Genomic DNA, 23,318 nt, shown 5'->3' on the forward strand with positions numbered 1-23,318 from the left:
GGAGGGATTGCATTGAATTAAAGCAGCGGGAGCAAACGCTTGCCTCGGGGAGGGAGAAAAAAAGCCACAGCGGAGAATAAACAGAAGGGTAACCATGGTAACTATGGGTGGGAAGTCTTCTTCGCTGCTTTTGTGGCAGACTACAGCGCCACTTACAGGCCTGGCATATGTACTACAGCGTCTCCAGCGCTTTCGAACGGCAATGGCCGTGGCTGTCTCCTCCTGATTGGTGGAGTTGGCCCAATAGCCGTAGCGCCACCGTCCTGACGTCAGGACAGTGTTCAAATCTGGATCAGTTTTTATCAGATCCGTTGCGGCCCCTTTTTTAGAGATTTGGGTATGGAGGAAAATAGAGAGGGTTGTGTTTTCTGACACTTGGTGAGTTCCCTGGAACACCGGGGACACATATTCATGTAGAAAAGACGTACAAAAGTGCATTTTGCATGATAGGTCCCCTTTAAAATGCACAGTCCTGAATGTTGGTTTGTGGTGAATGTGGGGATCTACAGGACACACATGTTCAGAGTAAAGGCTTTCACATTATTATAATTATAATTTTATTGAAATGTACATTTTACACCAAAACGGAACACAAAAGCAGGACCAACCATCATACATTGAATTCCTTGACTAACAAGAGAAAGATTCATCATTTAAATACATATTGAACAACAAATGGGCCGGTTCTAAAGGTTCTAAAGGTTCTAAAGGTTCTAAAGGTTATTCAGTTGAGCCCAATGAGAGGGGATACAGCTGTGCACATGTCATCATTAACAGACGTCGTTTAAGAGTGACGTTTGAGTGAACGAGGACATCCCAATTAATACCTGAGGACTCCTCTGTCCTCGCGTCACCTCCTCGTGTCTCTTGCTCGCATCTTACGGAGGCGGAGCTAAGACGCAAGGAAGGGACGCGAGTGAGGGAAAGGAGGAGTCGATGAGGGGTATTGAGACGAGGCTTCTGTGTCTCTCTCTTCTCTCTCTCTTCTCTCTCTCTTCTCTCTCTCTTCTCTCTCTCTTCTCTCTCTCTTCTCTCTCTCTTCTCTCTCTCTTCTTTCTCTCTTCTCTCAGGATGATTTTACCCTGGATTGTCTACCTAGCAACAGATGACGCTGCAGGTCAGCTGACGTCTCTCTTCTCTCTCTCTTCTCTCTGCAGGTCAGCTGACGTCTCTCTTCTCTCAGGGTAATTTTACCCTGGATGGTCTACCTAGCAACAGATGACGCTGCAGGTCAGCTGACGTCTCTCTGGTTGTTAGAGCGCTCTCAGGGAAACTGTGTCAGAGTTTGTGAAGTCAAGAGAGGATCATGGCTTCTTTCCTCAGCGTCTGCCTGCTCTTCCTCAGCGTCTACACAGCAGGTACCCTCCATAACTTTCATTCATATTACTGTATTCACTGTACCTGAGACAAGATGAGACACACTGAGACAAGCTGAGACTCACTGAGACAAACTGAGACAAACTGAGACTCACTGAGACAAACTGAGACAAACTGAGACAAACTGATACTCATTGAGACAAGCTGAGACACACTGAGACAAGATGAGACACACTGAGACAAGATGAGACAAACTGATACTCATTGAGACAAGCTGAGACTCACTGAGACAAGATGAGACACACTGAGACAAGCTGAGACAAACTGATACTCATTGAGACAAGCTGAGACTCACTGAGACAAGCTGAGACAAACTGATACTCATTGAGACACACTGAGACAAACTGAGACAAGCTGAGACAAACTGAGACAAACTGAGACAAACTGAGACAAACTGAGACAAGCTGAGACAAACTGAGACAAACTGAGACAAACTGAGACAAACTGAGACAAACTGAGACACACTGAGACACACTGAGACAAACTGAGACAAGCTGAGACAAACTGAGACAAACTGAGACAAACTGAGACAAACTGAGACAAACTGAGACAAACTGAGACAAACTGAGCCAAACTGAGACAAGCTGAGATAAACTGAGACAAACTGAGACAAACTGAGACACACTGAGACTAACTGAGACAAGCTGAGACAAACTGAGACAAGCTGAGACTAACTGAGACAAGCTGAGACAAACTGAGACAAACTGAGACTCACTGAGACAAACTGAGACACACTGAGACAAACTGAGACAAACTGAGACAAGCTGAGACTAACTGAGACAAGCTGAGACTCACTGAGACAAACTGAGACAAGCTGAGACAAACTGAGACAAACTGAGACAAGCTGAGACTCACTGAGACAAACTGAGACAAACTGAGACAAACTGAGACTAACTGAGACAAGCTGAGACACACTGAGACTAACTGAGACAAGCAGAGACAAACTGAGACACACTGAGACTAACTGAGACAAGCTGAGACAAACTGAGACAAACTGAGACAAGCTGAGACTAACTGAGACAAGCTGAGACAAACTGAGACAAACTGAGACTCACTGAGACAAACTGAGACAAGCTGAGACAAACTGAGACAAACTGAGACAAGCTGAGACAAGCTGAGACAAACTGAGACAAGCTGAGACAAGCTGAGACAAACTGAGACAAACTGAGACAAACTGAGACTAACTGAGACAAGCTGAGACAAACTGAGACACACTGAGACTAACTGAGACAAGCTGAGACAAACTGAGACAAGTTGAGACAAACTGAGACAAACTGAGACAAACTGAGACAAACTGAGACACACTGAGACAAACTGAGACAAACTGAGACAAACTGAGACAAGCTGAGACAAACTGAGACACACTGAGACTAACTGAGACAAGCTGAGACAAACTGAGACAAACTGAGACAAGCTGAGACTAACTGAGACACACTGAGACAAACTGAGACAAACTGAGACAAGCTGAGACTAACTGAGACAAGCTGAGACTCACTGAGACAAACTGAGACAAGCTGAGACAAACTGAGACAAACTGAGACAAACTGAGACAAGCTGAGACAAACTGAGACAAACTGAGACAAGCTGAGACAAACTGAGACAAGCTGAGACAAGCTGAGACAAACTGAGACAAACTGAGACAAACTGAGACTAACTGAGACAAGCTGAGACAAACTGAGACACACTGAGACTAACTGAGACAAGCTGAGACAAACTGAGACAAGTTGAGACAAACTGAGACAAACTGAGACAAACTGAGACAAACTGATACTCACTGAGACAAACTGAGACAAACTGAGACAAACTGAGACAAACTGAGACAAACTGATACTCACTGAGACAAACTGAGACAAACTGAGACAAGCTGAGACAGACTGAGACAAGCTGAGACAAGCTGAGACAAACTGAGACAGACTGAGACAAACTGAGACAGACTGAGACAAACTGAGACAAACTGAGACAAACTGAGACAAACTGAGACTCACTGAGACAAACTGAGACAAACTGAGACAAACTGAGACTAACTGAGACAAGCTGAGACACACTGAGACTAACTGAGACAAGCAGAGACAAACTGAGACACACTGAGACTAACTGAGACAAGCTGAGACAAACTGAGACAAACTGAGACAAGCTGAGACTAACTGAGACAAGCTGAGACAAACTGAGACAAACTGAGACTCACTGAGACAAACTGAGACAAGCTGAGACAAACTGAGACAAACTGAGACAAGCTGAGACAAGCTGAGACAAACTGAGACAAGCTGAGACAAGCTGAGACAAACTGAGACAAACTGAGACAAACTGAGACTAACTGAGACAAGCTGAGACAAACTGAGACACACTGAGACTAACTGAGACAAGCTGAGACAAACTGAGACAAGTTGAGACAAACTGAGACAAACTGAGACAAACTGAGACAAACTGATACTCACTGAGACAAACTGAGACAAACTGAGACAAACTGAGACAAACTGAGACAAACTGATACTCACTGAGACAAACTGAGACAAACTGAGACTAACTGAGACTAACTGAGACAAACTGAGACAAGCTGAGACAAGCTGAGACAGACTGAGACAAACTGAGACAAACTGATACTCATTGAGACAAGCTGAGACTCACTGAGACAAGATGAGACACACTGAGACAAGCTGAGACAAACTGATACTCATTGAGACACACTGAGACAAACTGAGACAAGCTGAGACAAACTGAGACAAACTGAGACAAACTGAGACAAACTGAGACAAGCTGAGACAAACTGAGACAAACTGAGACAAACTGAGACAAACTGAGACAAACTGAGACACACTGAGACACACTGAGACAAACTGAGACAAGCTGAGACAAACTGAGACAAACTGAGACAAACTGAGACAAACTGAGACAAGCTGAGACAAACTGAGACAAACTGAGACAAACTGAGACAAACTGAGCCAAACTGAGACAAGCTGAGACAAACTGAGACAAACTGATACTCACTGAGACAAACTGAGACAAACTGAGACAAACTGATACTCACTGAGACAAACTGAGACAAACTGAGACAAACTGAGACTAACTGAGACAAGCTGAGACAAACTGAGACACACTGAGACTAACTGAGACAAGCTGAGACAAACTGAGACACACTGAGACTAACTGAGACAAGCTGAGACAAACTGAGACAAACTGAGACAAGCTGAGACTAACTGAGACAAGCTGAGACAAACTGAGACAAACTGAGACTCACTGAGACAAACTGAGACACACTGAGACAAACTGAGACAAACTGAGACAAGCTGAGACTAACTGAGACAAGCTGAGACTCACTGAGACAAACTGAGACAAGCTGAGACAAACTGAGACAAACTGAGACAAGCTGAGACTCACTGAGACAAACTGAGACAAACTGAGACAAACTGAGACTAACTGAGACAAGCTGAGACACACTGAGACTAACTGAGACAAGCAGAGACAAACTGAGACACACTGAGACTAACTGAGACAAGCTGAGACAAACTGAGACAAACTGAGACAAGCTGATACTAACTGAGACAAGCTGAGACAAACTGAGACAAACTGAGACTCACTGAGACAAACTGAGACAAGCTGAGACAAACTGAGACAAACTGAGACAAGCTGAGACAAGCTGAGACAAACTGAGACAAGCTGAGACAAGCTGAGACAAACTGAGACAAACTGAGACAAACTGAGACTAACTGAGACAAGCTGAGACAAACTGAGACACACTGAGACAAACTGAGACAAACTGAGACAAGCTGAGACTAACTGAGACAAGCTGAGACTCACTGAGACAAACTGAGACAAGCTGAGACAAACTGAGACAAACTGAGACAAGCTGAGACTCACTGAGACAAACTGAGACAAACTGAGACAAACTGAGACTAACTGAGACAAGCTGAGACACACTGAGACTAACTGAGACAAGCAGAGACAAACTGAGACACACTGAGACTAACTGAGACAAGCTGAGACAAACTGAGACAAACTGAGACAAGCTGAGACTAACTGAGACAAGCTGAGACAAACTGAGACAAACTGAGACTCACTGAGACAAACTGAGACAAGCTGAGACAAACTGAGACAAACTGAGACAAGCTGAGACAAGCTGAGACAAACTGAGACAAGCTGAGACAAGCTGAGACAAACTGAGACAAACTGAGACAAACTGAGACTAACTGAGACAAGCTGAGACAAACTGAGACACACTGAGACTAACTGAGACAAGCTGAGACAAACTGAGACAAGTTGAGACAAACTGAGACAAACTGAGACAAACTGAGACAAACTGAGACAAACTGAGACAAACTGAGACAAACTGATACTCACTGAGACAAACTGAGACAAACTGAGACTAACTGAGACTAACTGAGACAAACTGAGACAAGCTGAGACAAGCTGAGACAGACTGAGACAAACTGAGACAAACTGAGACAAGCTGAGACAAGCTGAGACAAGCTGAGACAAACTGAGACAAACTGAGACAAACTGAGACAAACTGAGACAAGCTGAGACAGACTGAGACAAGCTGAGACAAGCTGAGACAAACTGAGACAGACTGAGACAAACTGAGACAGACTGAGACAAACTGAGACAAACTGAGACAAACTGAGACAAACTGAGACTCACTGAGACAAACTGAGACAAACTGAGACAAACTGAGACTAACTGAGACAAGCTGAGACACACTGAGACTAACTGAGACAAGCAGAGACAAACTGAGACACACTGAGACTAACTGAGACAAGCTGAGACAAACTGAGACAAACTGAGACAAGCTGAGACTAACTGAGACAAGCTGAGACAAACTGAGACAAACTGAGACTCACTGAGACAAACTGAGACAAGCTGAGACAAACTGAGACAAACTGAGACAAGCTGAGACAAGCTGAGACAAGCTGAGACAAACTGAGACAAACTGAGACAAACTGAGACTAACTGAGACAAGCTGAGACAAACTGAGACAAACTGAGACACACTGAGACTAACTGAGACAAGCTGAGACAAACTGAGACAAGTTGAGACAAACTGAGACAAACTGAGACAAACTGAGACAAACTGATACTCACTGAGACAAACTGAGACAAACTGAGACAAACTGAGACAAACTGAGACAAACTGATACTCACTGAGACAAACTGAGACAAACTGAGACTAACTGAGACTAACTGAGACAAACTGAGACAAGCTGAGACAAGCTGAGACAGACTGAGACAAACTGAGACAAACTGAGACAAGCTGAGACAAGCTGAGACAAGCTGAGACAAACTGAGACAAACTGAGACAAACTGAGACAAACTGAGACAAGCTGAGACAGACTGAGACAAGCTGAGACAAGCTGAGACAAACTGAGACAGACTGAGACAAACTGAGACAGACTGAGACAAACTGAGACAAACTGAGACAAACTGAGACAAACTGAGACTCACTGAGACAAACTGAGACAAACTGAGACAAACTGAGACTAACTGAGACAAGCTGAGACACACTGAGACTAACTGAGACAAGCAGAGACAAACTGAGACACACTGAGACTAACTGAGACAAGCTGAGACAAACTGAGACAAACTGAGACAAGCTGAGACAAACTGAGACAAGCTGAGACAAACTGAGACAAACTGAGACTCACTGAGACAAACTGAGACAAGCTGAGACAAACTGAGACAAACTGAGACAAGCTGAGACAAGCTGAGACAAACTGAGACAAGCTGAGACAAGCTGAGACAAACTGAGACAAACTGAGACAAACTGAGACTAACTGAGACAAGCTGAGACAAACTGAGACACACTGAGACTAACTGAGACAAGCTGAGACAAACTGAGACAAGTTGAGACAAACTGAGACAAACTGAGACAAACTGAGACAAACTGATACTCACTGAGACAAACTGAGACAAACTGAGACAAACTGAGACAAACTGAGACAAACTGAGACTCACTGAGACAAACTGAGACAAACTGAGACTAACTGAGACTAACTGAGACAAACTGAGACAAGCTGAGACAAGCTGAGACAGACTGAGACAAACTGAGACAAACTGAGACAAGCTGAGACAAGCTGAGACAAGCTGAGACAAACTGAGACAAACTGAGACAAACTGAGACAAGCTGAGACAGACTGAGACAAGCTGAGACAAGCTGAGACAAACTGAGACAGACTGAGACAAACTGAGACAGACTGAGACAAACTGAGTCAAACTGAGACAAACTGAGACAAACTGAGACTCACTCTGACTCTCTTTCTCTGCTTCAGATGGATATCTGCAATATGTGACTGTCCGTTGTGAGTTCACCTCCTCTGAGCAGAAGGACATCCAGTACATCAACTCATACTATTACAACAAGTTGGAGTTGATCAGGTTCGACAGCAGTGTGGGGGAGTTTGTTGGATACACTGAGTTTGGAGTGAAGAACGCAGAGAGCTGGAACAAGGGTCCAGAACTGGCCGATGCGAGAGCTTCGAAGGAGACGTACTGCCAAGGCAACGTTAAGCTCTACGAGCAGTACACCCTGCCTCACTCAGGTGAGTCTGTAGACCCTGTCTCTCTCAGGTGAGTCTGTAGACCCTGTCTCTCTCAGGTGAGTCTGTACACCCTGTCTCTCTCAGGTGAGTCTGTAGACCCTGTCTCTCTCAGGTGAGTCTGTAGACCCTGTCTCTCTCAGGTGAGTCTGTAGACCCTGTCTCTCTCAGGTGAGTCTGTACACCCTGCCTCACTCAGGTGAGTCTGTAGACCCTGTCTCTCTCAGGTGAGTCTGTAGACCCTGTCTCTCTCAGGTGAGTCTGTAGACCCTGTCTCTCTCAGGTGAGTCTGTACACCCTGCCTCACTCAGGTGAGTCTGTAGACCCTGTCTCTCTCAGGTGAGTCTGTAGACCCTGTCTCTCTCAGGTGAGTCTGTAGACCCTGTCTCTCTCAGGTCAGTCTGTAGACCCTGTCTCTCTCAGGTGAGTCTGTAGACCCTGTCTCTCTCAGGTCAGTCTGTAGACCCTGTCTCTCTCAGGTGAGTCTGTAGACCCTGTCTCTCTCAGGTGAGTCTGTAGACCCTGTCTCTCTCAGGTCAGTCTGTAGACCCTGTCTCTCTCAGGTCAGTCTGTAGACCCTGTCTCTCTCAGGTGAGTCTGTAGACCCTGTCTCTCTCAGGTGAGTCTGTACACCCTGCCTCTCTGTAGACCCTGTCTCTCTCAGGTGAGTCTGTACACCCTGTCTCTCTCAGGTGAGTCTGTACACCCTGTCTCTCTCAGGTGAGTCTGTAGACCCTGTCTCTCTCAGGTGAGTCTGTAGACCCTGTCTCTCTCAGGTGAGTCTGTACACCCTGTCTCTCTCAGGTGAGTCTGTAGACCCTGCCTCTCTGTAGACCCTGTCTCTCTCAGGTGAGTCTGTACACCCTGTCTCTCTCAGGTGAGTCTGTAGACCCTGTCTCTCTCAGGTGAGTCTGTACACCCTGTCTCTCTCAGGTGAGTCTGTAGACCCTGTCTCTCTCAGGTGAGTCTGTAGACCCTGTCTCTCTCAGGTCAGTCTGTAGACCCTGTCTCTCTCAGGTGAGTCTGTAGACCCTGTCTCTCTCAGGTGAGTCTGTAGACCCTGTCTCTCTCAGGTGAGTCTGTAGACCCTGTCTCTCTCAGGTCAGTCTGTAGACCCTGTCTCTCTCAGGTCAGTCTGTAGACCCTGTCTCTCTGTAGACCCTGTCTCTCTCAGGTGAGTCTGTACACCCTGCCTCTCTGTAGACCCTGTCTCTCTCAGGTGAGTCTGTACACCCTGTCTCTCTCAGGTGAGTCTGTAGACCCTGTCTCTCTCAGGTGAGTCTGTAGACCCTGTCTCTCTCAGGTGAGTCTGTACACCCTGTCTCTCTCAGGTGAGTCTGTACACCCTGTCTCTCTCAGGTGAGTCTGTAGACCCTGCCTCTCTGTAGACCCTGTCTCTCTCAGGTGAGTCTGTACACCCTGTCTCTCTCAGGTGAGTCTGTACACCCTGTCTCTCTCAGGTGAGTCTGTACACCCTGTCTCTCTCAGGTGAGTCTGTAGACCCTGTCTCTCTCAGGTGAGTCTGTAGACCCTGCCTCACTCAGGTCAGTCTGTACACCCTGTCTCTCTCAGGTGAGTCTGTACACCCTGTCTCTCTCAGGTGAGTCTGTAGACCCTGTCTCTCTCAGGTGAGTCTGTACACCCTGTCTCTCTGTAGACCCTGTCTCTCTCAGGTGAGTCTGTAGACCCTGTCTCTCTCAGGTGAGTCTGTACACCCTGTCTCTCTCAGGTGAGTCTGTAGACCCTGTCTCTCTCAGGTGAGTCTGTAGACCCTGCCTCACTCAGGTCAGTCTGTACACCCTGTCTCTCTCAGGTGAGTCTGTAGACCCTGTCTCTCTCAGGTGAGTCTGTAGACCCTGTCTCTCTCAGGTGAGTCTGTAGACCCTCTCTCTCTCTCTCTCTCTCTCTCTCTCTCTCTCTCTCTCTCTCTCTCTCTCTCTCTCTCTCTCTCTCTCACCTGTCAGTCTCTCACCTGCCTGTCTCCACCTGTCTCTCTTCTCTCTCTCTCACCTGTCTCTCTCTCACCTGTCTGTCTCTCACCTGTCTGTGTCTCACCTGTCTCTCTCTCACCTGTCTCTCTCTCACCTGTCTCTCTCTCACCTGTCTGTCTCTCACCTGTCTGTCTCTCACCTGTCTGTCTCCACCTGTCTGTCTCCACCTGTCTGTCTCTCACCTGTCTGTCTCTCACCTGTCTCTCTCTCACCTGTCTCTCTCTCACCTGTCTCTCTCTCACCTGTCTGTCTCTCACCTGTCTCTCTCTCACCTGTCTGTCTCTCACCTGTCTGTCTCTCACCTGTCTGTCTCTCACCTGTCTCTCTCTCACCTGTCTGTCTCTCACCTGTCTCTCTCTCACCTGTCTGTCTCTCACCTGTCTGTCTCTCACCTGTCTCTCTCTCACCTGTCTCTCTCTCACCTGTCTCTCTCTCATCTGTCTCTCTCTCACCTCTCACATACCAAAATACACCGCATTATTAGTTTTAACATTTTTAAATGTTTGTGTACCAAATAATATCAGGCTGTAAATAACAAATAGTCTTGTTTTTTTTACTTTATTTTTAATATATTATTTTAATGTTGTATTTAGGGCTGCTCGATTATGGCAAAAATCATAATCACGATTATTTTGGTCAATAATTGATATCACGATTATTAAATACGATTATTCATTGACTTTGAAAACATCCATTTATTGAACTTTTAAATACAAATAATAATTTGAACAGTATCTTTTTAACTGTTGATTACCCTGAATGCATAATTCAACTGAAAAACCAATACAAAAATAAATAAAATTATACATTTAAATAAATAATATCAAAATAATAAATACCAATAAACAAGATCAACAAATATTTTGGAGCGCACTTCCTCAAGCTACTAAACATATAAAAATATGATAAATACAAATAAATTAGACCAAAATAAATAAGATCCAATATGTTGCACTGTCTCAACCTAGCAAAGCTAAATAATAGTTTTTTTCGATTATGTTGTTTTCGTAATTGTGGCAGGCCAAAATCGTAATTGCGATTAAAATACGATTAATTGCACAGCCCTAGTTGTATTAAATGTGACCAGTTTGTGGCTGTTGGGTTAGGCCCTGCATTATCCCAGGTTTGCTCTCATTTTATTCATTTGTTTTGAATTACGCTGCGTAGCATTTTATTTAGGAAATTAATGTATATATAAAATATAACTATAAAATGGTCATTTTTGTCTTAATAATTATTATACCACAATAGAATTGACAAATTGCAAAAATAAATGGAAGTTGTTCTCTCACCAATCAGTGAGCGAAGTGAGAGCGGCGGGATGAGGCAAGCTGTGTTCTGTTGTGGCCTGAGGCACTGTCCAAGGTGTGCACTGGAGAGTCTGCTCCTGTCCTGGCTCTTGATAGCATTCATTGAAGAACATCCTGATGGCAGATGTATGTTGAGGGGAACAGTGTGAGTAGGAACATGGCAATAGCTCTGGTGTTTTTGAAAGGAGCTTGGGGAACCACGTTGATCCAAAGGTCACACACTGGTGCATCCTTGAGCTTTCAGCAACTCAGAGCTTCATCTCTCAGACCTCCATCTGAAGAGCTTTCAGCAACTCAGAGCTTCATCTCTCAGACCTCCATCTGAAGAGCTTTCAGCAACTCAGAGCTTCATCTCTCAGACCTCCATCTGAAGAGCTTTCAGCAACTCAGAGCTTCATCTCTCAGACCTCCATCTGAAGAGCTTTCAGCAACTCAGAGCTTCATCTCTCAGACCTCCATCTGAAGAGCTTTCAGCAACTCAGAGCTTCATCTCTAAGACCTCCATCTGAAGAGCTTTCAGCAACTCAGAGCTTCATCTCTAAGACCTCCATCCTTGAGCTTTCAGCAACTCAGAGCTTCATCTCTAAGACCTCCATCCTTGAGCTTTCAGCAACTCAGAGCTTCATCTCTCAGACCTCCATCTGAAGAGCTTTCAGCAACTCAGAGCTTCATCTCTAAGACCTCCATCCTTGAGCTTTCAGCAACTCAGAGCTTCATCTCTAAGACCTCCATCCTTGAGCTTTCAGCAACTCAGAGCTTCATCTCTAAGACCTCCATCTGAAGAGCTTTCAGCAACTCAGAGCTTCATCTCTAAGACCTCCATCTGAAGAGCTTTCAGCAACTCAGAGCTTCATCTCTCAGACCTCCATCTGAAGAGCTTTCAGCAACTCAGAGCTTCATCTCTCAGACCTCCATCTGAAGAGCTTTCAGCAACTCAGAGCTTCATCTCTAAGACCTCCATCTGAAGAGCTTTCAGCAACTCAGAGCTTCATCTCTAAGACCTCCATCTGAAGAGCTTTCAGCAACTCAGAGCTTCCCATCTCTAAGACCTCCATCTGAAGAGCTGCCTCTCCAGTCCACTGCCCGTCTGCTGACACAGAGAGCGGCTGTCTGAGGAAGAGGAGGATGTCACCTGAGGTTTTAGGGGAGCTTTCAAATCGCTCCTTGAACTTTTCGGCCAGTTTTGACACAAAATCCTTCATTACTGGATCTTCCTGCATGTCATTCTCGCAGTGCTCACGCAGACATGGTTGTTGCCTTGCAGCTGCAGGTTAAGGTGCTTTCCAACCATCGACGCAGCCCCGTCGGTTACAACTGAGACGATTTGACTCACATTCAAACCATTCTTTTCGAAGAACTGTGTCAGCTCGTGGAAGATTATTTCCCCGGCCGTGCGCCCGGGCAGAGTAAGCAAACACAGCAGCTCTTCCCGGAATATCTTCCTATCAAAACATCGTACGAACACAGACAGCTGTTCCATGTCGGTTGGGTCCCAGGACGAGTCTATGGCTAGGGATATAGCCTGTTCTCTCTCTACTCTTCTGGTTGCTGTGTTAGCCGACAGCGGCACCTGCTTTAATAGCTCGACAACCTTTAAGACTTCACGAGCCATGTCTATCGCACACCGTTTAATCAACTCGGCATCAGCAAGCGGCTTCTTGGCTCGAGCGAGCGTCCAAGAGACGTGCAATGAGGCAGCTGTTGCGCTCTCTTGTGCCGATGTTGTTTTGGACATCGTGGAAACAGAGTGCTTGTACGATGAAAGCAAGCCTGCTATCTTTTGTGTGCGCTGGTCAGATTTCTCTGGATAGTTAGCATTAAAACTGGCAGCATGAATAGAGGTGAAGTGCTGCTTCAGGTTGTCTGATGCAGCTACATTCTGCATGCAAATCAAACCAGTCGGTTTAGCATTGGCGTGGTCCGGTAAAAGAAACCAATACTTCTCAGTCCGTTTTGAACTGACGGTTCTCCTGGTCTACCTTCCTCTTCTTAGAGAATTCCATCCTGTGTTTGAGTTATCCACGGTCCGTTAGTGTCATGTTGACCAATCGCTGGGCTGGTCTGACAGGCGGCTAGCTGGCCAGCTATTGTTTATATGTGTTTGCCGCTATTCCAGGTGGTGACGAGTAAGTCAAGCGCGCGAAGCACGTGATAAGATCAAGGGTCAGGTGTACGAGTGTCGACGGAGGTCAAAATAAAGCGAAACCGCGGACATTTCATGAATATGTTATAACAAGTGAATCAGTAGATCGGCGCGGGCCATGCATTTGCCTCTCGCCGGCCGGATCTGGCCCGCGGGCCGCTAATTGGGGTTTGCTGCTGTACATTGTTAATGTCTTTCTCAGTGTGGGATCTGGGTCTCTGTCTCCACCTGGTGGTGAGACTCTGCCACAGCAGCAGAAACACCTCATATCTCTGCAGGGTTATGATACTTCTGTTTTTAATAAGTCACTATCTTCATTCATTAAATACATTACAAATATATTTTATATTTAGAGAAGGTGTCTCTCTGCTCTCTCAGCATCACATCAATCCCAAATATCTCTCTCTCTCTGTCTCTCTCGACAATGAACAAAAGTGACCACAGGAGGAGCGGTGGTTTTAATAACGTCAACATTAAATAACGGAACTTCACTAAACTTAATGAGAACCATCTGTAAAACAACTTCTTAGTTCTGATGCACCTCAAATAATAACATCAATATTAATAACAATAATAATAATGTTAATAACAGCAGTTGTTGATGTGTGTTTCAGCGAAGCCCTACGTCCGGCTTCACTCCACGGTCTCTCCCAGTGGATCACATCCGGCCATGCTGGTCTGCAGCGTCTACGAGTTCTACCCCAAACTCATCAAAGTGAGCTGGATCAGGAACGGACAGGAAGTCACCTCTGATGTCACTTCCTCTGAAGAGCTGGCTGACAGTGACTGGTACTACCAGGTCCACTCCCACCTGGAGTACACGCCCAGGTGAGTCCAGATCCAGGTCCACTCCCACCTGGAGTACACGCCCAGGTGAGTCCAGGTCCAGGTCCACTCCCACCTGGAGTACACTCCCAGGTGAGTCCAGGTCCAGGTCCACTCCCACCTGGAGTACACTCCCAGGTGAGTCCAGGTCCAGGTCCACTCCCACCTGGAGTACACTCCCAGGTGAGTCCAGGTCCAGGTCCACTCCCACCTGGAGTACACGCCCAGGTGAGTCCAGGTCCAGGTCCAGTTAGTTTCAGGTCCAGTTAGTTTCAGGTCCAGTTAGTTTCATGTCGCATTCACACCAGCCTTGTTAGTCCGGTTGAATCAAACCCTGGTGCGTTTTCACCGCTTGGTGCGGTTCGTTTGGGTCGGTGTGAACACAGTCCTCTGAAGGGAACTAAACAACCGGACTCTGGTCGTCCTGAAAGAGGTGGTCTCGGACCGCTTGCTAGTGAACTCTGGAGCTGGTGTGAACGCAGAAACACAGGAAGTGTAGTATCTATGCGTCACAAGAACGTGGATGTCTACAAAGTCTTTAGTGAAAGAGTGAAGCAGAATGAAGAGTTGAACAGTGTCGTGTAAAGTAAAAATGCTCCTTCAACTATACATAAAAGTCAGAGCCTCCTGTCCTCGGTGAGACCTCCTCCTGACTGCAGGACGTCTCTCATTATATGTGTTATCATGTTCTTTAACACACGTCGTCTGATTGTATAATCATACGCCCCGTCCTCTAGAGTCTAGAGCAGCATGAGAATAACCTGCGATGCTCCAAAGCTCCGGTAGAAATTGTCGGGATTTGCGTTTTTACCCCTTAATGTCTGACCAATGGTTGAACAGCATTTAAGAGCACATGACTCGTGTTTAAAGTTTATAGTCCGTTTGAGGCCCGTGTGAACGAGAACAGAACCTTCTGAGAAATGAAGCAATGTAACAAACTGTCCTCTGGCACCAGAGAAGCCACTATTAGGAGTGACTGTGACCTCAGGTCCAGGTCCAGGTCCAGGTCCAGGTCCAGGACCAGGTCCAGGTCCAGGTCCAGGTCCAGGTCCAGGTCCAGTCTGAATGCTGCTTTGTGTCTGCAGGTCTGGAGACAAGATCTCCTGCATGGTGGAGCACGTCAGCCTGGGAGAGCCTCTGGTTACTGACTGGGGTAAATACCTGTCTGTCTGATCACATGTCTGTCTGCTCACCTGTCTGTCTGCTCACCTGTCTGTCTGCTCACCTGTCTGTCTGCTCACCTGTCTCTCTGCTCACCTGTCTCTCCATGTGTCTCTCTGCTCACCTGTCTCTCTCTCTGCTCACCTGTCTCTCTGCTCACCTGTCTCTCTGCTCACCTGTCTCTCTGCTCACTTGTCTCTCTGCTCTCCACCTGTCTCTCCAACTGTGTCTCTGCTCACCTGTCTCTCTCTCCACCTGTCTCTCTGCTCTCCACCTGTCTCTCCACCTGTCTCTCTGCTCACCTGTCTCTCTCTCTCCACCTGTCTGTCCTCAGACCCCTCCATGCCAGAGTCTGAGAGGAACAAGGTAGCCATCGGAGCTGCAGGACTGATCCTGGGTCTGACCTTATCTCTGGCCGGGTTCATCTACTACAAGAGGAAGTCCAGAGGTGAAGCAGCTCACTTTCAAAGTTTCAGATCCATCAGACCCGGTCTGTGCTAAGACCTCCTCCTGAGACCTGGTCCTCTGCACCCACATGGTTCTGAAGGACCGGTTCACTGAGTTATCAAGGTTTGAGTTGACCCTGTCCTCGTCTTCTCTTTCAGGACGGATCCTGGTTCCCAGCCACTGATCCTGGTCCTGGTTCCCTGCCACTGATCCTGGTCCTGGTTCCCAGCAGCTGATCCTGGTCCTGTGTGTGTCTTCAAACCGCTTCATGTGCTGCTAGCTGCTGATTCTGTGATGATCTGAGCTCTGATACTCTGCCGGTCTGAACCCTGATCCAGGACTCTGGTCATCATGACTCTGTTGGGAATTAAGGGCTCCATATAAACCAGTATATAGCAGATATAGTGCAGGGGGGGGGGGGGGGGGTGGTATTTACTCTGACAGACCAGGTTCAGTCTGGACTCTGCTAGTCTTTGTGTGAAATCAATATGTACTTATATCCAAAGCTCTGTTTCTAAATCAATGTACTCCAGGTAGTTTAAAGCCTTCCTCCAGGGTTGCTGATTGTGAGACTTTTCAATAAACCTTGAGACTACTTCCTGACTCTGATTTACTGAACCAACACATCTCAGGGGTCCCGGCTGGTGTCTGGTCCCCTCTGTGTCACTGTCTGTTCATAATGTAGTATAACTCCTTCTGATTACCCTCCAGAGACCCAGCAGCATCCAGTCAGCACGTACTCATGTTAAAGGTCTGATCTATAAATCCATCCCTGAATATTGCTGATCCGAGCGAGGACCGAGACCCCCGTCTGTAAAGCTTCAGATGTACTGACTGTCTCAATGAGACACAGGAGACGTTCTCTGACAGCCAGGACTGTTTACAATCCACCAAAACCCCCAAATAGCAGCTTCTGACAGAAATCCCACTGGTCTCCATGGAGGGGACGGAGGGGACAGCTGGGAGGTGGTCCTCCCACAGAGACACCATGCACATACTCTCATATTCCTGTCAGACATCAGAGATCAGGGGGTTTCCTCCTCCAGGGTGAGGGTCCAAGGACAGAGGGTGTAAGGACACAGGGTCCAAGGACAGAGGGTCCAAGGACACAGGGTCCAAGGACACAGGTTCCAAGGACAGAGGGTCCTTTATAAACTGTGAAAACCCCCTGAGACAGAAGTCTCAAATGTGTGATAGTGAGATATACACAGATAGATACTGTAGTATTTACACTTACCCATCTTCAAATGGATCCTTGTTGTTGTCCCTGTATTCTCCTTCTTCAGAAGAGTCCAAGCCTTCAGGTTCTGTCTATTGGCAGATCGTCTCAAACACAACGCTAGCGGCTCGTCTCAAACACAATGCTAGCGGCTCGTCGCAAACACAATGCTAGCAGCTCGTCGCAAACACAATGCTAGCAGCTTGTCGCAAACACAATGCTAGCAGCTCGTCGCAAACACAATGCTAGCGGCTCGTCGCAAACACAATGCTAGCGGCTCGTCGCAAACACAATGCTAGCAGCTCGTCGCAAACACAATGCTAGCAGCTTGTCGCAAACACAATGCTAGCAGCTTGTCGCAAACATAATGCTAGCAGCTCGTCTCAAACACAATGCTAGCAGATCGTCTCAAACACAATGCTAGCGGCTCGTCGCAAACACAATGCTAGCAGCTCGTCACGAACACAATGCTAGCGGCTCGTCGCAAACACAATGCTAGCGGCTCGTCGCAAACACAATGCTAGCAGCTCGTCTCAAACACAATGCTAGCAGCTCGTCGCAAACACAATGCTAGCAGCTCGTCGCAAACACAATGCTAGCAGCTTGTCTCAAACACAATGCTAGCAGATCGTCGCAAACACCATGCTAGCAGCTCGTCGCAAACACAATGCTAGCAGCTGACGCGCTGCTAGCAGATTGTCACAAACACAATGCTAGCAGCTCGTCACAAACACAATGCTAGCAGCTCGTCTCAAACACAATGCTAGCAGCTCGTCACAAACACAACGCTAGCGGCTCGTCAAAAACACAATGCTAGCAGATCGTCGCAAACACAATGCTAGCAGCTGACGCGCTGCTAGCAGATCGTCACAAACACAACGCTAGCGGCTCGTCTCAAACACAATGCTAGCAGCTGACGCGCTGCTAGCAGATCGTCACAAACACAACGCTAGCGGCTCGTCTCAAACACAACGCTAGCGGCTCGTCGCAAACACAATGCTAGCAGCTGACGCGCTGCTAGCAGATTGTCACAAACACAATGCTAGCAGCTCGTCACAAACACAATGCTAGCAGCTCGTCTCAAACACAATGCTAGCAGCTCGTCACAAACACAACGCTAGCGGCTCGTCTCAAACACAACATTAGCGGCTCGTCTCAAACACAACGCTAGCGGCTCGTCTCAAACACAACGCTAGCGGCTCGTCTCAAACACAACGCTAGCGGCTCGTCTCAAACACAACGCTAGCGGCTCGTCTCAAACACAACGCTAGCGGCTCGTCTCAAACACAACGCTAGCGGCTCGTCTCAAACACAACGCTCGCGGCTCGTCTCAAACACAATGCTAGCAGCTCGTCTCAAACACAATGCTAGCAGCTCGTCTCAAACACAATGCTAGCAGCTCGTCGCAAACACAATGCTAGCAGCTCATCTCAAACACAATGCTAGCAGCTCGTCTCAAACACAATGCTAGCAGCTCGTCTCAAACACAATGCTAGCAGCTCGTCTCAAACACAATGCTAGCAGCTCGTCGCAAACACAATGCTAGCGGATCGTCTCAAACACAATGCTAGCGGCTCGTCGCAAACACAATGCTAGCGGCTCGTCGCAAACACAATGCTAGCAGCTGACGCGCTGCTAGCAGATCGTCACAAACACAACGCTAGCGGCTCGCCACAAACACAACGCTAGCGGCTCGTCACAAACACAACGCTAGCGGCTCGTCTCAAACACAACGCTAGCGGCTCGTCTCAAACACAACGCTAGCGGCTCGTCTCAAACACAACGCTAGCGGCTCGTCTCAAACACAATGCTAGCAGCTTGTCGCAAACACAATGCTAGCAGCTCGTCTCAAACACAATGCTAGCAGCTCGTCTCAAACACAATGCTAGCAGCTCGTCGCAAACACAATGCTAGCAGCTCGTCGCAAACACAATGCTAGCAGCTCGTCTCAAACACAATGCTAGCAGATCGTCGCAAACACAATGCTAGCAGCTGACGCGCTGCTAGCAGATCGTCACAAACACAATGCTAGCAGCTCGTCACAAACACCATGCTAGCAGATCGTCTCAAACACAATGCTAGCGGCTCGTCTCAAACACAATGCTAGCAGATCGTCGCAAACACAATGCTAGCAGCTGACGCGCTGCTAGCAGATCGCCACAAACACAACGCTAGCGGCTCGTCACAAACACAATGCTAGCGGCTCGTCTCAAACACAACGCTAGCGGCTCGTCTCAAACACAACGCTAGCGGCTCGTCTCAAACACAATGCTAGCGGCTCGTCTCAAACACAATGCTAGCAGCTCGTCGCAAACACAATGCTAGCAGCTCGTCGCAAACACAATGCTAGCAGCTGACCCGCTGCTAGCAGATCGTCACAAACACAACGCTAGCGGCTCACCACAAACACAACGCTAGCGGCTCGTCTCAAACACAACGGTAGCGGCTCGTCTCAAACACAACGCTAGCGGCTCGTCACAAACACAACGCTAGCGGCTCATCACAAACACAACGCTAGCGGCTCGTCTCAAACACAATGCTAGCAGCTCGTCTCAAACACAACGCTAGCGGCTCGTCTCAAACACAACGCTAGCGGCTCGTCTCAAACACAACGCTCGCGGCTCATCTCAAACACAATGCTAGCAGCTCGTCTCAAACACAATGCTAGCAGCTCGTCTCAAACACAATGCTAGCAGCTCGTCTCAAACACAATGCTAGCAGCTCGTCTCAAACACAATGCTAGCAGCTCGTCGCAAACACAATGCTAGCGGATCGTCTCAAACACAATGCTAGCAGCTCGTCGCAAACACAATGCTAGCAGCTCGTCTCAAACACAATGCTAGCAGCTCGTCTCAAACACAATGCTAGCAGCTCGTCGCAAACACAATGCTAGCGGATCGTCTCAAACACAATGCTAGCAGCTCGTCTCAAACACAATGCTAGCGGCTCGTCTCAAACACAACGCTAGCGGCTCGTCGCAAACACAACGCTAGCGGCTCGTCTCAAACACAATGCTAGCAGCTCGTCTCAAACACAATGCTAGCAGCTCGTCGCAAACACAACGCTAGCGGCTCGTCTCAAACACAATGCTAGCAGCTCGTCGCAAACACAACGCTAGCGGCTCGTCGCAAACACAATGCTAGCGGCTCGTCGCAAACACAATGCTAGCAGCTGACGCGCTGCTAGCAGATCGTCACAAACACAACGCTAGCGGCTCGCCACAACCACAACGCTAGCGGCTCGTCTCAAACACAACGCTAGCGGCTCGTCTCAAACACAACGCTAGCGGCTCGTCTCAAACACAACGCTAGCGGCTCGTCTCAAACACAATGCTAGCAGCTTGTCGCAAACATAATGCTAGCAGCTCGTCTCAAACACAATGCTAGCAGATCGTCTCAAACACAATGCTAGCGGCTCGTCGCAAACACAATGCTAGCGGCTCGTTGCAAACACAATGCTAGCAGCTCGTCTCAAACACAATGCTAGCAGCTCGTCGCAAACACAATGCTAGCGGCTCGTTGCAAACACAATGCTAGCAGCTCGTCTCAAACACAATGCTAGCAGCTCGTCGAAAACACAATGCTAGCAGCTCCTCTCAAACACAATGCTATCAGCTCGTCGCAAACACAATGCTAGCAGCTCGTCGCAAACACAATGCTAGCAGCTGACGCGCTGCTAGCAGATCGTCACAAACACAACGCTAGCGGCTCGTCACAAACACAACGCTCGCGGCTCGTCTCAAACACAATGCTAGCAGCTCGTCTCAAACACAATGCTAGCAGCTCGTCTCAAACACAATGCTAGCAGCTCGTCGCAAACACAATGCTAGCAGCTCGTCTCAAACACAATGCTAGCAGATCGTCGCAAACACAATGCTAGCAGCTGACGCGCTGCTAGCAGATCGTCACAAACACAACGCTAGCGGCTCACCACAAACACAACGCTAGCGGCTCGTCACAAACACAACGCTAGCGGCTCGTCACAAACACAACGCTAGCAGCTCGTCTCAAACACAACGCTAGCGGCTCGTCTCAAACACAACGCTAGCAGCTCGTCTCAAACACAACGCTAGCGGCTCGTCTCAAACACAATGCTAGCAGCTCGTCTCAAACACAATGCTAGCAGATCGTCTCAAACACAATGCTAGCGGCTCGTCGCAAACACAATGCTAGCGGCTCGTTGCAAACACAATGCTAGCAGCTCGTCTCAAACACAATGCTAGCAGCTCGTCGAAAACACAATGCTAGCAGCTCCTCTCAAACACAATGCTATCAGCTCGTCGCAAACACAATGCTAGCAGCTCGTCGCAAACACAATGCTAGCAGCTGACGCGCTGCTAGCAGATCGTCACAAACACAACGCTAGCGGCTCGTCACAAACACAACGCTCGCGGCTCGTCTCAAACACAATGCTAGCAGCTCGTCTCAAACACAATGCTAGCAGCTCGTCTCAAACACAATGCTAGCAGCTCGTCGCAAACACAATGCTAGCAGCTCGTCTCAAACACAATGCTAGCAGATCGTCGCAAACACAATGCTAGCAGCTGACGCGCTGCTAGCAGATCGTCACAAACACAACGCTAGCGGCTCACCACAAACACAACGCTAGCGGCTCGTCACAAACACAACGCTAGCGGCTCGTCACAAACACAACGCTAGCGGCTCGTCTCAAACACAACGCTAGCGGCTCGTCACAAACACAACGCTAGCGGCTCGTCTCAAACACAACGCTAGCAGCTCGTCTCAAACACAACGCTAGCGGCTCGTCTCAAACACAACGCTAGCAGCTCGTCTCAAACACAATGCTAGCAGCTCGTCTCAAACACAATGCTAGCAGCTCGTCTCAAACACAACGCTAGCAGCTCGTCTCAAACATAAAGCTAGCGGCTCGTCTCAAACACAACGCTCGCGGCTCATCTCAAACACAACGCTCGCGGCTCGTCGCAAACACAATGCTAGCAGCTCATCTCAAACACAATGCTAGCAGCTCGTCTCAAACACAATGCTAGCAGCTCGTCTCAAACACAATGCTAGCAGCTCGTCGCAAACACAATGCTAGCGGATCGTCTCAAACACAATGCTAGCGGCTCGTCGCAAACACAATGCTAGCGGCTCGTCGCAAACACAATGCTAGCAGCTGACGCGCTGCTAGCAGATCGTCACAAACACAACGCTAGCGGCTCGTCACAAACACAATGCTAGCAGCTCGTCACAAACACAATGCTAGCAGCTCGTCACAAACACAATGCTAGCAGCTCGTCTCAAACACAATGCTAGCAGATCGTCACAAACACAACGCTAGCGGCTCGTCACAAACACAATGCTAGCAGCTTGTCTCAAACACAATGCTAGCAGCTCGTCTCCTCTCCAGATCTTTCTCTTCTGCTGTTTTGAAACCTTGAAAGTGGAAATGTCGTCATCAGCAGGCCATCACGTGGTTTTTGAAAATAACCGAGCAGCTTTCGGTCGAGACCGGCGGAAAGTTTGTCTCAAAACTCTGTGTGTGTAAAAAGACGATCGACAAATACAAAATGGATTCTCAAATGCCTGATGGAAAGTTGTAAATGTTAAAGAGATATTCACAGATCTTTTGTTTATTTGTGAAAATATTTAGCGTATTTGCAGATCTGTTTTACATTTGCACATTTATTTGTGAGTTTGCAAATCTTTTAAATGCATTTGTGATGTTTTACATTTACAAATCACATATTTACACACAAATTATTTTTATGTTCACACAAATATTTATGAGACAAATCTATGCCCTGATGCACCTGCAGGGGGCGCTGCAGCTCTCTCTCTCTCATCCCTTCATTCTGAGTGAGTTGAACTCGTTCACAGGTGTTATGCCCTGATGCACCTGCAGGGGGCGCTGCAGCTCTCTCTCTCATCCCTTCACTCTGAGTGAGTTTAACTTGTTCACAGGTGTTATGCCCTGATGCACCTGCAGGGGGCGCTGCAGCTCTCTCTCTCATCCCTACACTCTGAGTGAGTTTAACTCGTCCACAGGTGTTATGCCCTGATGCACCTGCAGGGGGCGCTGCAGCTCTCTCTCTCATCCCTTCACTCTGAGTGAGTTTAACTCGTCCACAGGTGTTATGCCCTGATGCACCTGCAGGGGGCGCTGCAGCTCTCTCTCTCATCCCTACACTCTGAGTGAGTTTAACTCGTCCACAGGTGTTATGCCCTGATGCACCTGCAGGGGGCGCTGCAGCTCTCTCTCTCTCTCTCTGTTCACTCACAAACTGCTGCCCCTGGTAACTGATGAGTCATCGGCAGCGCATTTTCTGATTGGCTGCTGGCTGAACAGGAAGTGAAAG

General features: G+C 47.8%; 1 protein-coding gene and 1 long non-coding RNA gene across 2 annotated transcripts in view; one reads left to right on the forward strand and one right to left on the reverse strand.

The window, feature by feature from the left end:
• Positions 1–23,318, reverse strand: part of LOC117497922 — a 34,007-nt gene that overhangs the window by 4,143 nt on the left and 6,546 nt on the right. The window lies entirely within an intron of this gene.
• On the forward strand, positions 1,184–16,377 carry LOC117497919 (H-2 class II histocompatibility antigen, E-S beta chain-like). Its single transcript, XM_034149952.1, has 6 exons — positions 1,184–1,358; positions 7,637–7,906; positions 13,962–14,175; positions 15,258–15,325; positions 15,668–15,781; positions 15,939–16,377. Exons 1-6 carry the CDS (start codon positions 1,307–1,309, stop codon positions 15,962–15,964), a joined length of 744 nt encoding a protein of 247 aa, XP_034005843.1. The 5' UTR covers positions 1,184–1,306; the 3' UTR covers positions 15,965–16,377.

The sequence above is a fragment of the Trematomus bernacchii genome, unplaced genomic scaffold (genome assembly GCF_902827165.1).
Source record: "Trematomus bernacchii unplaced genomic scaffold, fTreBer1.1, whole genome shotgun sequence".
Lineage (NCBI taxonomy): Eukaryota > Metazoa > Chordata > Actinopteri > Perciformes > Nototheniidae > Trematomus > Trematomus bernacchii.

Excerpts from the sequence above, each read along its gene's own strand:
- LOC117497919 (XM_034149952.1), top strand. The coding sequence starts at position 1,307 with ATGGCTTCTTTCCTCAGCGTCTGCCTGCTCTTCCTCAGCGTCTACACA. Across the intron at positions 1,359-7,636 it reads CCTCAGCGTCTACACAGCAG|ATGGATATCTGCAATATGTG; the intron begins GTACCCTCCATA and ends TCTCTGCTTCAG. Across the intron at positions 15,782-15,938 it reads CTACAAGAGGAAGTCCAGAG|GACGGATCCTGGTTCCCAGC; the intron begins GTGAAGCAGCTC and ends CTTCTCTTTCAG.